The sequence below is a fragment of the Mesitornis unicolor genome, unplaced genomic scaffold (assembly GCF_000695765.1).
Source record: "Mesitornis unicolor isolate BGI_N332 unplaced genomic scaffold, ASM69576v1 scaffold7786, whole genome shotgun sequence".
Classification (NCBI taxonomy): domain Eukaryota; kingdom Metazoa; phylum Chordata; class Aves; order Mesitornithiformes; family Mesitornithidae; genus Mesitornis; species Mesitornis unicolor.
In genome coordinates this window covers 35,529-49,431 of record NW_010190204.1, presented here as the reverse complement: position 1 = coordinate 49,431, position 13,903 = coordinate 35,529, and the positions used below count along the sequence as shown (strand labels likewise).

General features: G+C 42.5%; 1 protein-coding gene across 1 annotated transcript in view; it reads left to right on the top strand.

The window, feature by feature from the left end:
• The window catches only part of INTS4 (integrator complex subunit 4), a 48,217-nt gene that overhangs the window by 300 nt on the left and 34,014 nt on the right, over window positions 1-13,903 (top strand). The window contains exons 2-11 of the mRNA XM_010186331.1: window positions 568-762; window positions 3,564-3,681; window positions 5,648-5,754; window positions 5,938-6,123; window positions 7,592-7,642; window positions 8,264-8,352; window positions 8,618-8,738; window positions 9,220-9,291; window positions 10,320-10,494; window positions 13,678-13,883. Coding sequence (XP_010184633.1) covers window positions 568-762; window positions 3,564-3,681; window positions 5,648-5,754; window positions 5,938-6,123; window positions 7,592-7,642; window positions 8,264-8,352; window positions 8,618-8,738; window positions 9,220-9,291; window positions 10,320-10,494; window positions 13,678-13,883 — 1,320 coding nt within the window. The remainder of the gene's footprint in view (window positions 1-567; window positions 763-3,563; window positions 3,682-5,647; window positions 5,755-5,937; window positions 6,124-7,591; window positions 7,643-8,263; window positions 8,353-8,617; window positions 8,739-9,219; window positions 9,292-10,319; window positions 10,495-13,677; window positions 13,884-13,903) is intronic.

Sequence of the window (13,903 nt, the reverse complement as noted above, 5' to 3'; positions counted from 1 at the left end):
GTGGGAGAAGCTTCCGGCCTAACCCCAGGCCTAGCCCGGGGATGCTGCCCGCAGCCTTGGGATGGGGGTCTCGGCGCACCCGTGAGGGACCAGGGAGGAGCGGGACGAATCGGCCCCGGATTTAGGAAAGCGGAGGCTGCCTTAGGGTGTGTGCGGGGAAGACAGTGCGCCCCTCAGGGCGGGGAGGGGGCTACCTGGAGGGGGTCCGCGATTGCTGGGGAGGAGGACGCGGCTTCGCGGGAGGATGGCAGAGAGCATCTGGGATGCTCTAGGCCGGTGGGCACGGGAGAAGCCGTGTTTACCCTGAGGTGAGAAAGGGCTGGATTTGCCCCTGGCTGAGGTAGGAAAAGGAGAGTCAGAGTTTCCTGGGGATAGGGGCGACCTGGGTAGGATGGGAGGTGCCCGAGGGGCTGGAGATGTGTTCCTTCCGAAGGTAGCTGATGGAGAGGCCAGTGAGTGCTGTGGGGCACAGGAGCTTCCTCGGGTTTAGTGCTGAGACGGTGTTCACTCAGGAAAGGAGTGTGTCAGGATTTACTTTGTGTCTCTGAGCCATTTCTCTGCCCGCAGCAGCAGCACGAGGACCTGTCTGCAAAGAAGCTGCGGCTGACCAAGCCCAGCAAGTCAGCAGCGCTCCATGTCGACCTGTGCAAAGCCACCTCGCCCGCAGATGCCTTGCAGTACCTGCTCCAGTTTGCCAGGAAGCCCGTGGAAGTGGAGAGCGTGGAAGGGGTTGTCAGGATCCTGCTGGAGCATTATTACAAGGTGGTGAAGCTGGGAGCCAAGTGTGCTTCCAGAATCCTCCTCCTGGTCTTGTTTTCTTGGTGTTGGATGTGGAATAGGGAGTCACAGTCTCCCGTGTTGCTGAGTGAGTTGTCAACAACCTGGGCTGTTGAGTGTGCTGTGTGAGGAGAATGAGTGTAGTGCTTTACCCAAGTGATTTCTGATCATGTTACTTGGTCCCTTTGCTGATGGTTTCAGGAGCTGGTGACAGGGATGTGGCTGGGTTATCCCTGCCGGTGCCCTGCATGATTAGTCTTAAATTAACTTAACAAGGGACAATAGACATGACAGGGAGTTTTCCAGGGAACCTGCCTGTCCAAACCTGGCTTGACTTTATCTGAATCCTTCCTGACTGATGTTTCCTTACCATGCTCTTCATTTCCTCTAGCAGTGGAGAAACTTTTAGCTGTTGCTTATGCTGAAAACAAAGCACTTTTAAAATGGTGCTTCTGAAAAACTTTTCAACAAAAAAATCTTAACAGCAGAATAACAAATAAGTAACAGAAGTAACTTGCGCTTCATGGTATCCAGATATTGATCCTTCACTTGATAAAGCAAAAGTTTATTGCTTCTGACAAAGCTGTGCTGTAGGCTGAAACATTTCTCATAAATGTCCTTGTGCTATTCTGTCTGTCTTTTTACAATGGAGTCTGTTTTGCTTTGAACTTGCACTAAAACTCTAAGCTCTAAACTCTGCATTTTATCTATTTCTGTACTTTACCTGCTTTGGCTTTTGTGTTGAGACTGTTTTACATAATTTTTGGTTGGAACTTATTTTTGTCATTGGACTAATCCCCAGTGTGAAGACAACGATCATTCCTGATCAAATAATGCAGGTTGTTTGTGTGAAGTTTGTGTTGTAGCCTGTATTAGAAGAGAGGCTCCTAAATCTACAGATGAGGTTGTATTTTCCAGTGTGCAGCCTGCTACAGAAACCAGCTTTTAAAAAGCATTGCAGTCCTGTAGCTGACATTATTTTACTTAAGGACAACATTTTCTGAAGAACTGGTTTCTTAGGATCACAAGAAAACTTGCACTTGACCTGATCCTTCAGAAACTTAACCTTGAAAGCTGTAAGTGTGGTGGGAGTTGTGTAATGATGTGTTATTGTAGTGTCCTTGTTTTGTTAATAGTGCTGCAGCCTCCTGCTCTTTCATTCCTTTATGTTAGGATAGGACACTCCTCAAAGAGTCCTCATGGCCTCCAAAATGAAGCAGAATAATAATCTGGCTTTTTTTTTCCTCCCTTTTCCCCCCCTGGTTCCCATGGCCCTGCTGACAGGGCTGCGACACAGCTGAGCAGGGGGCATGTTGCTATGTGGGAAGGAAAGCCAGGGGAACAGGATACTGTACACTGGGGTTGTATTGGTGTCCCCATGCTGCTGGGGACGGTCTGTCCTCAAACGGTAGCCTCAGGTGATCCTGAAAGTCTCCTCCTGATTTTTGAAGGTGGTGGGTGTTCTGATCATGGAGACAGCGGTCAGCCCTGCAAACTGAAAGGATGCATTTCTCTAATTTCCTGCTCCTGAACCATTAGAAAGAGGGACAAAATGCCCTCTGGAGTGGGAGGCTGCTTGTAACTTGGTAATAATGTTGCAGACAGTGTTCATAAAGTTTCTAAAAGTGCCTTTATAAGTGTCCTTTTCAAAATCACTGTTTTAATCTGTGCTTATGAAGAGGGTTGTCCTTTTAGTAAAAGAACATGAGTAATGGTGAGTAAGCACTAAATGTGTCATACTGGGGGAATCTGTGCATCTTACCACTGCTTTAAGTAGTCCAGTGACACTAACTGTTGTTCAGGGACATAATTTCAACCTTGAAAAGAGAAAATTCTTCTCAGGTCAGTTGAGAAAGAGATTACTCCCACCAGTATCACATTTATCACTTGGGGGTTTGTGTGACACTAAATTATCTCCTAAACTGGTGAAAAATGTGAATCTTTTGACTGTAATATTGCTGCACCTGTTGAAAGAGGTAATATTTGTAGCTGTAGTATTTCTGCATCTCTGTGTTCAACACTGCACGATTGCGTGGTAAGACCGAGGTATGAAATCCAGACTTTTTGTCTTCCTAACCTGTACTGGATATCCTTGGATTAGAAAGAGAGAGCTTCCAGTTATGACCAGAAGTCGTGTGTGCATGTCGTAAAATAAAAACTCCTTGAAATGCATGAACTTTTAAAATGAATTTATAAGAAATACTGGTTTGTGAAGCTTATTTCTGTAATTATCACCCATGACAGCTTTTGCTGTTGCTTAAATGAACAGATGTATGCAGGTAACATATGCTTCTGTTATTTTTCTTACCTTGCTGTGTTGGGTTTCTTTCTTTTTTTGCTGTTGGGTTGGCAGGATTCCTCTCCATCACTGAGAGAAACGATGGTTTTCTGTAGCCCACAAACCTTGCTGCTTAGCAAAAGTCAAGAGGCCATCGGTCCCAGTTCATCTTCTAAAATTCTGCCATTTTTTTCATTAAAAACTTGCAAAGATAGTAACATTATCAACAGTGAATTTCCCAGCATCTTGAAAACTTGACATTTTCAAACAATATGAAGGTAATTTTGAGGAATTATGGGTAAAATAATCATTTTGGAATGTACTGGAAGCTGCCACTTAAATGTTCCGGTGTGGGTAATGGGGTGTGCTGTGGACATATGGAGCAGGAAGTAGCCTGACAGTAAAAATCAAACCCTTGTACTGGGTTATGTGTGGGTCCTGCCTGTGTGTACTGTTTAGTGATTTACAAGCTGGAAAATGAATGAGGGTTTCTGCCGTTTCCTTCCAGGAGAACGATGCCTCTGTAAGACTGAAGATTGCTTCCTTACTGGGCTTGTTATCGAAGACTGCGGGGTTTTCCCCAGACTGCATTGTGGATGATGCCATCAACACGCTTCAAAATGAGAGTGAGTCTCACTTTTCAGATGGTGCTTGAGGTCAAGGCAGAATCATGTTGCCTTTTAAGCATTTAGGACAGTGGCAATGTCCTTAGATTGGGAATTGTTGCTCAGAGTATTTATTTCCTGCTTTTGTGAATGGTGACAGACAGTGCCATGTTCTGAGGAGGAGAAACATGTTCCTCAGACCTGCCTGCACTGTACCTTTGTTTCAAGGGAGAACAAAGGTTGCTTTTCTGTCTCTGTGTGAGAGCTGTTGCTCTGCAATGCTCTGATTTAGAGGACAGTTGCTTAAAGTGCAGCCTTCTTTGGATTATTTTCCTTATGCTGTGGACCAGCTCCTCAGAGCTAATGCAAAAGGCACTGGTTTATTAGCATTGGATTTGTAATAGGCAGTAAAATATAAGTTATCCTGTTTATGGCATTTGTATTTTCTGTGTTATATTCATAGTTTGTATGTACTTAACTTGATGTAGTTTAATTTTGTTTTAGTGTCACTTATAGAATCACAGAATGGTTTGGGTTGGAAGGGACCTCAAAGCTCACCCAGTCCAACCCCTGCCATGGGCAGGGACACCTCCCACCAGCCCAGGCTGCTCAAAGCCCCATCCAACCTGGCCTTGAACACTGCCAAGGAGGGGGCATCCACAGCTTCCCTGGGCAACCTGTGCCAGTGTCTCACTGCCCTCATTGCCCCAGTATCCAGTCTGCGTCTAGGCACTTTTAGTTTAAAACTGTTGCCCTTTGTCCTGACTCTTTACCTGCTTTGGTAAAAAGTCTCTCTGTCTTTCTTATAAGTCCCTTCAAAGTATTGAAGGGCCACAATAAGGTCTCCCTGGAGCCTTCTTTTCTCCAGGTTGAACAACCCCAACTCTGTCTCCGTAACAGAGGTGTTCCAGCCCTCTCATCATCTTTTTGGACCTCCTCTGGACCCACTCCAACAGGTCCATGTCTTTCTTGTGCTGAGGACCCCAGAGCTGGGTGCAGGACTGCAGGTGGGATATTGAGAGCAGAGCAGAGGAAGAGAATTATCTCCCTCACTCTGCTGGTCAGGCTTCTTTAGATGTAGCCCAGGATATGTTTGACTTTCTGAGCTGTGAGCATACATTGCCTGCTCCTGTCCAGCTTTTCATCCATCAGTACCCGCAAGTCCTCTGCAGGGATGTGCTCTCAATCTCTTGATCCCCCAGCCTGGATTGATACTGAGAATTGCCCCAACCCGTGTGCAGTACCTTGCATTTGGCCTTGTTGAACCTCATGAGATTCACATGGACCCACTCCTCAAGACTATCAAGGGTCCCTCTGGATGACATCCCCTCTCTAGAGTATCAACCACACCACACAGCTTGGTGTGGTCTGCAAACTTGCTGAGGGTGCACTCAGTCCCACTGTGTATGTTGTTAGTAAAGTTCCTGAGCAGCACTGGTCCTCATACGGACACCTGAGGGACACCACTTAATACTGGTCTCCATTTGGACATTAAGCCATTGACTGTAACTCTTTGGATGAGGACATCCAGCCAATTCTTAACCCACATAACAGTCTGTCTACCAAACTCATGTCTCTCCAACTTAGGCAAGAGTGTTGTGGTGGTCCAGGTGAAGAGTAGGTCTGAAGTGAAGGCTCACTGTGTACCAGGCTGTATCAACAGGAGTGTAGCCAGCCGGCCAAGGGAAGAGTTTATTCCTCTTTACTCAGCACTGGTTAGACCACATGTGGAATACTGCGTCCAGTTTTGGGCTCCCCAGTGCCAGATGAGTGCTGGTGAGGTTGAGCGAGTTCTCCAGATGGCCACTGAGGTAGTCGAGGGCTGGAGTACGTGATGTGCAAGGAGAAGCTGAGGGAGCTGGGCTTATTCTGAACTTGAATGGAGAAGGCTTCAGGAAAACTTTCTGACTGAAATGACTCTGTGATTCTGTAGCTGGTGAGGAGCTCAGTAAGGAGGTGTGTAACCTTCCACTGTTTTGTTTTGCAGAGTCTCACCAAGTCCTTGCTCAGCTGCTGGACACCCTGTTGGTGATCGGCACAAAACTCACGGAGAATCCGTCTGTCAGGATGAGACTGGTAGAGGTAGCCTGCAAGGTAAGACGGCCTCCCTGGGGCTTTTATCACTGCTACAGGAAAAAATATGTAGTCAGTGTTTAAATTATTTTCATTTTTCTCAACAACTGTAACAATAATAAGTTTTTTCTTTAACTGCTAGGAATCGTAGTATGATTCGTTGTTATTCAACAGTTACATCTGTTCTTCTCTCCCATTTCACAGCATCTGACAGATTCTTCCCATGGTGTAAGAAATAAGTGTCTTCAGTTAATTGGCTGTCTTGGACCAGTTGAAAAAGGTGTTGTGAAGGAAGTTGAAAGCCAGGCTGCCAAAGATGTGCAGAAGATAATAGGAGATCATTTTAATGACCAGGACCCTCGTGTTAGGACTGCAGCTATAAAAGCTATGGTAAAGATTTCTGGTACAGTGGAATAAACTCTTTGGGATTATGTGAGGAAGCTGGCAGGGGGCTGCAAAGTGGTCCAAAGAGGTTTGGGTTAGAGGTTATTAAATAAACTTAGTAAAAGTCAATTTAGTATATCAAAATTACTAGGAAAAATAAGCTGGGTTGTGAAATATGAGAGTAATGTGTGATCTCAAAAGCCACTTTAGTGATTCATAACAATTTCTGTTTCGGCTATAGCTGAAGAAGCTTTTTAATTTTACTTTTTTGAGTGTATGTAGGTTCTTTCTTTCTTGATTTAGCTTTGATTATCACAATTTAAATAAGGCACTAGTAGTCCAACACACAACAAGTGGCTGCTTATGACAGGAAACCTGTGTGATAAGTCCAGAAAGCATTCTGTTTGCTTTTAAACAACATTTATGTTTTGCCCCATGGTCACGTTCATTAGCATTCTGTAACTGTTTGAGGTTTATTGGTTTTCATGTGGATGGAAGCATGGGGTCACTTCAGAAGTATTCAGCTTTTGCAGAAATGCAAGCAAAGCCAGCGCACTTGAGAATTTTGCTTAGTGCAAATTGCCTGTGAGTATGTGGGTATACAGAAGTTTCTCTGTCACCCTTAATGTTTATAACAGTATCCTATCTGACATGATGGTCAACAGAGGTATTTGAATTAATGACCCTAAACTCCAAAGAAAGTTTGAGGAGATCAGATCTCACTTGAATCTGTCTGGGATCTCCCTCTGCTGGAGGCTGCACTCTGCCTTCTGTTCCATTTCAATCTGGTTTTTTTTGGTCGAAATGTTTATTAAAATTGTTTGAGTGACCTTTACAATGGCATTCAACCAAATCCATAGCAATGTTTATGACCTACAGCACAAAGTTAATTGTCTTTCTGTCGGGTCTTTGTTTTTTTGTTGTTTTTGGCCTTTTTTCCTTGAATTTTGTCACTGGCATGTTTTACTTTTGAAGAAGTGGATACAGAAAAGCAACTGTTTGCTTTCTTGTTGACAGTATTAAACCAGATACTATCCTTTTGCTTATAAGTCAGATTCATGATACTTCTTTATTCCAGATAGAAACAGTGTTCATTAGGACAGTTTTTGCTGTACCTCTGGTTCAGAAATGGAGAAATTTTACAGGGTAAACTAATTATTTTGAAGACACCCATGTCTATTGTAATTGTGGTTGATTATGGCTAACACTGAACAATTGTTTGAAGGTTGGGAGAATGGACAGGCAGTGCATTTATATAAATTGTGTTTTCCAAATCAGTCAAAATATGACTGGCTGTGAAGTTTAAAAAGAATACACTGAAGTTAAGATGATGAAATAGTTTAATTACAGCAGCAATCAAGAAATGCAAGCAACTAAGTTCACTCCTAGCAGAAAAAACAGTGGTGAAAACTTAGTCTGTGTCACTTAAACCTATAGTTACACTTTCTTGTATTTGTTTTTTTTTTCCCTCTAGCTGCAGCTTCATGAAAGAGGATTAAAATTACAGCAGGCTATTTACAGTCAGGTAAAACCTTGTATTAATTTGTATTTATTTTGTACTTGTTTGTATATCTTGCTTTTTAGATTCTGTGACACTGTGCTTTGAGAGGACACTGAACGGAGGTGGCGTATTTTGCCCCTAGGTTGCCTGTATTCCTTATTGTTCTATGGCAGTGCAAATACAAATCTGTATTTAAACACACTAAAGCATATGCTTTGATTGGAGTATATTGTTTATTAGGGGAGATAATCATGGGAAGGACAAGGCATTCTGTCATTATTCCTGTCATCTGGCAGTCTCCAAGTCTTAAACCCTTGTTCATCAAACACCACACAAAGCCGATGTGTGTAATGTCAGTAGGGCGCATAGCTGAAGCCTGTATCAAATTAGTTCAACTGCAGATTCACAGTTGATGCTTCCTGTATGGTACAAGCAGTTCTGGAGTTTTGCAGCGTGTTCCCGTTCGACTTCATTAGGACTGGTCTACCTAAACAAACTCAGAAATAGTAGGGAGGGGAAGGGAAGACTGAATTTTATAATATGTCCTAACTGCTTTGTGGTAAGGATCCTAATTGCATTGTGGGGAGTGAACAACAGGTCAGGAGGAGATGTTTTGGGTATATTGGACTGTGAATCTTCTTGCAGGCCTGCAAGCTGTTGGCAGATGATTACGAGCAAGTGCGCAGTGCTGCAGTTCAGTTAATTTGGGTCCTCAGTCAACTTTACCCTGAAAGGTATGTGCCCTATGCAAAGTGACTCAAAGTATTGGCATAGTAATCATCCTGCTCCTGAGGGGTTTGTGCTAGTAAGTCTCATGAGTAGCTGTTAGAAAACTGATGTGTACTAATTGCTGATACCTGATAAGAATGCACTGATACAGATGAAGCTTTGGTTCTTGATATTTGTTGCAGATCCATAGGAATTCAGTGTAGTTGTTTCTTGCTTGATGCCATCCCACAGAGCATAAGAACAGAGTACTGATTTATGTTTCTCTATTAGCATCGTTCCGATTCCTTCCTCTAATGAAGAAATTCGCTTGGTTGATGATGCATTTGGAAAAATTTGTCACATGGTTAGCGATGGTTCCTGGGTTGTTAGAGTACAAGCTGCTAAGTTATTGGTAAGTTATTCTCTATGTGAAAAGTAGTTCATCTTACAGTACTTTTCATGTATATTTTACAAGAAATGGGAGGATGTTTAAAAACTGTATAGGTGAATTTCTACCTGAATTCTGAGAAGAAAGAAATGAGAGAGGTTGAAGAAACTCTGCAATGATTCTTTCCTTGAGATCAGAGGGTTGGGTATCCAAGAAAAACCCAAATACTTGTCATAATTCCCATCCCCCTACTTCTCCAGCACAGAATCTGTGAACCAACTGAACTCAAGAAAGACCATATTAACCTCAGGGGGAAAATAAGACATCCTGAGTGTCTTAAGTAAACTTCTTTAGATTCTGACATAAGGTGATGTCAAGCAATGGTGTAAAGCTTTTGGAATGAGTGCATCAGATTGGATGTCATGTTGGGATAAATCAGGAAATTATGTGGTGTCATTTAGAATAATCCTGTTTCTTCCTTTTGATTTTTTTTTCTTTTCTTTAGGGCTCTATGCAACAAGTTAGCTCCCACTTCTTGGAGCAGACCCTTGACAAGAAGCTTATGTCAGATCTGAGGGTATGTAACTGTTTGGGTTTGTTTTTACTGTGTGTAGTGTACTAAAATCACATCACAGGTACTTAATGGTGAGTGTGTTTGTTTACCACGTCCTTGCCTCAGGGCTGCTGAGAGTTAATTGATGATGACAGATTTTCTTTTAGGTTAAAGTCAACGAAGCAATTGCTGGTTTAGGTTTCATTAGCCGAGCGTGTAATAAATGACTCTAGGCTATTCAGGTTTCGCAAATGGGAGGTAGAGCTTTGTGTTCTTCTGGCAGTCTTTTGGCTAAAAACTTTCTTTATTGTCTACGGAGAGATTGCATCCTAGTTTTAGGAGCAAGCGTATGGGAACGTCCTGCAAGATCCAGCCAGTAGACTTAGACATTTCAAGACACACAAGTAGTGAGAGGCTGGGACTCCTGAGCCCTTTGAGCAAAACTTTGCAGTAAAATTCCTTCTCTAAGCAGCTTGTTTGAGGTGTTAGGTTCAGTTTTTCTGTCCACAAAAGAATGAAGCCAGAGCTGCTAGTTTTTGTGGGCTGCTTTGTAAAGTCCATTAAAGAAAGTGCTTAGCAGCTTTCTTTACGGTGTGGGTAGAAAGGAGATGGAGTACTGAGCATGCTGAATATCGCATTGTACACATTGCTGAATGCTGTGAAGTACCAATAGTCATGAAAGTATTTAGTTGCAGTTTAACAAGTTGAACTACAAAATGATAATGTCTGGTTTTGCTGATCAGTTATTGGATACTTAACTAAGCCTTTGCTCTGACCCAGTTTGGCTGTTCTTATAATGGATGTCTAAGAATGCATTAATTGAAATATGTTAGTTATTATCCTTTCCCAACATGGAAAGTACAGAGTTACTGACAATTAGGAATATTCATAGAAGAGAAGGTATTATTTGCTTTTCTTGGCATTTGCCTGTGTCTGTCAATGTCTAAGCCTCTAGCTACATCTGTTTTCAAATCCCAAGAAAGCCATTTAACATTTTATTCAGTCATCTTCAAAATTTACCATGGTGGTAACTGAAAACCTTGTTTGAACAGAGGAAGCGCACTGCACACGAACGAGCCAAGGAACTCTACAGCTCTGGGGAGTTTTCAAGTGGCAGAAAATGGGGAGATGATGCTCCCAAAGAAGAAATTGATACAGGTGCTGTAAACTTGATAGAATCAGGAGCTTGTGGGGCCTTTGTTCATGGCCTTGAAGATGAGATGTATGGTAAGTGTTAACTTACTGTGGAGTGACTAAAGGAGGAGATGTGTGCCGGCTAATAAGCTTTGGGGTTTTAGGTAAAAATAGATCACTTGGCTATTGCGTTTGGGTTTTTTAACAGATCATGACTTCATGGTGGTGAGGTTTTATTCCCCTGTGATCTCTGATATGGCAGTTCTTTGAAAGATGCTGCAGCGTTGCACAGAATTTTGGATAGAAATGTTCCAGTGAGTAGCCAAAAAGAAATAGCGTCCTATAAATGGTAAAGTTTTAGTAAAATACCTGGTAAGAAGTGGTTGCTTTTGTTATTCAGAAACCCACTGGGATTGTTTTTTTATTGACTTAAACTTAACAGTTTCATGTGGCTCTAAATTGGCACCATTAGTTGCTGCTGTTTGAAACTGGTGTTTTCTCTGCAGGAAAGAAAATTGAGTTTTAGAGATCTTGTTTAAAACGTGGTGCTACAAGGAACCTGTGTCCGTGGAGCCCAGTAATCATTCATTTTGTAAACATAGCAGCTTCCATCCTAACAAAGGTCAGAGCTAGCGGAGACAAACCCACATACTTTTCAAAATATTTCAGAATCCAAGAGCTACAACAAACAGAAGGTTTTCTTCTTTCCAACCCAATTTTATCCTTAGCCAATTTGTACCCATTTGTTCTTAGCCACTGGTAGGTTTCAGATCAAATAGTTGTTGCTTCTCCCAGGATCTGGCTTCCGTAACATATTAATAGACAGCTTTCATTTTGCAAGGTGCTCAACAGGCTGACCTCCTTTTAGTCCCTGCTGACATAAAAGCTTTCCTCTTGGCCAATGAGAATGCATTATTCTTGAAAATTAGTGATGGATCTGTATATTTCCAGGTAACTTAAATTTCAGGTGAGGTCTTGCTTACATTTTTAGCAATGTTATTGGTAATTCTTTTTCTTAAATGGAAGTGCCTGTGTTCTGAGATCACGTTTACCTGTCCCACAGTGCTGTCATGTTGGTCTCTCGCAGTCTTGCTATGATGGACTTGGAGGCCATAGACTCTTTCCAGCAGATTAGATCTGATCTGTTCTTTTGAACAGGTTGAATTATGAGTGTCAGACTGCAACCCAGGCATTCTTGAGCTTCTCAGTTTGGCTGTAGCATTTACCATGCTGACAGCCTCAGGAAAGTCTGAGTGCTGCCCTTTCCAGCCCAACTTTCCCATGGATAAAGTGAAGATTTATATTTCTTAAGGCTATTGAGAATGGCTGGTGTTTGCATAGAACCACGAAAATGCTGAGCTCTGAATGTTATTCCTGAATTTGCTTTTAGTGTTAGTGGGAGGACAATGCTAAATTAGAAAGTACGCAACCACCATAACAAAAATATTGCTGTAGACTGTGTTGTAAAAGCTGGTTTATTGTTCCATGTCTCCTGCAAATAAAAGCATGTTTTCCAAGTGGCGAAATTCTCCCTGAAGCTTGAAAATGCAACTTTTTTTTTCTCCTGAGTAACAGTAAAAAATGTTTCACTGGCTCAGTCCATTGACCTGTGAAACACTTTCTCCAGTTTCTTGTACTGTAGGTTTTGTGGCAGTACGGTGCTGGCAGGGAGTGTTGATGGCATGGACAGATGTGGAATATACCCAGTTCTTTCACAGAGTCACAGAATATTAGGAGTTGGAAGGGACCTCGAAAGCTCATCCAGTCCAACCCCCCTGCCAGAGCAGGATCACCTAGACCAGGTCACACAGGAACATGTCTAGGGGTTTGGGTGTCTCCAGAGGAGACTCCACAACCTCTCTGGGCAGCCTGGGCCATGTTCTGGCACCCTTACAGTGACAAAGTTTGTCCTCATGTTCAGGTTGAACCTCCTATGCTCCAGCTTGCTCCCATTTCCCCTTGTCCTGTCATTGGCTGTCACTGAGCAGAGCCTGGCTCCTTCCTCCTGATACTCACCCTTCACAAGTTTATAACCATGAATGAGGCCACCCCTCAGTCTCCTCTTCTCCAAGCAAAAGAGACCCAGCTCCCTCAGCTGCTCCTCATCAGAGAGATGCTCCACTCGTTACTGTAGATCTCTTTCTCCACTGCAGCATTTTTAAATACTGCTGAACTCTCTTCTTCCTTACTTGGAAGGCTGTTTCATTTCTTGAATTCCACGTTGTAACTTAAATCTAAATTAGTGTGGCAGCTCATGGAAGCAATATTGGCAAAATGTTACTCTTCTCTAATACCTTGGTCTTAATGACTGCGGAGACTCATCGCTGTGACAAAAGCTTTGTTACTGAATAAGCAGGGATCTTGCTGTGTTTGCATTTTTCTGTTTAATCAGAATCATCAGGAACTCAGTTTGTTCTTTAAGAACAATGGGCCTAAAAGCTGCACATGGGTTTAAGTAAATGTTTTCAAGATGAGCTAATTTGAGTGAAAAATAAAAATATGTTTCAAACAATAATGTTTGCGAGACATCGGATTATTTCTTATTTTTATTATCCCAGCACATGAATATTATGGATGCTAGTGAGTATGGCTGCAGGGAAGAGAATCTCATCTCCACTTAAGCTTGTTATATTTGGGTATTCTTCAAATTCCTGCTATGTTTTACAGCAGCAATACAGTATGGACATGGTTTGATGCTTTTTTGCTTAAATTCTGAGTAATTTTAATAATTAGGTGGTACCTTTTTTCTTTCTTTTGAGGAATCCAGAGTCATGAAGCAGAGGAATTTAATTCTGTTTCTTGCCAAAGTGATGGTACTCTAGGGCTTTTCAGCAATTCATAAAGTGCTACATAGCAAGCTAAAAGTGCAGTGAATGCTCCAAGCAATTAAAACGTCAGGAAGAATAAAACAGGCAGAGTTTAATTATCTAAATTAGTTTGCTTAAGGTACCAGGGTTATAGCTACACTTGCAAAATGCGCTATGAAATACGTAACACTTACTGCTGGATAGGGGGCCTATTTTTCACCTGCAAGTCCCTCTGCAGATGCTTACAACAGCACCGTGTGCTGTGTTAGAGATGAAGCTTTTGATTTGAAGACTTGTCTGTAAAATGGTCCCTAAGGGCATGGGTCCTTGTTTAATCTCCATCATCCTCTGAGTTTCTTTAGCATCTCCTGCCCTTAGTCCAGTCCTTGAATAATGTGAGGCCTGGCTGTTGAGTGGTACATCCTGTTGAACAGCACTAACAATTAATTCGCTCTCTCTTTCCTAATAGAGGTTCGGATCGCTGCGGTTGAAGCCCTCTGTATGTTGGCTCAGTCCTCGCCTTCTTTTGCGGAGAAATGCCTGGATTTTTTGGTTGACATGTTTAATGACGAAATTGAGGAGGTGAGATTGCAGTCCATACACACAATGAGAAAAATTTCCAACAACATCACGCTGCGGGAAGACCAGCTGGATACTGTGTTGGCTGTTCTTGAGGTAAGAAATTGATGAGGAGG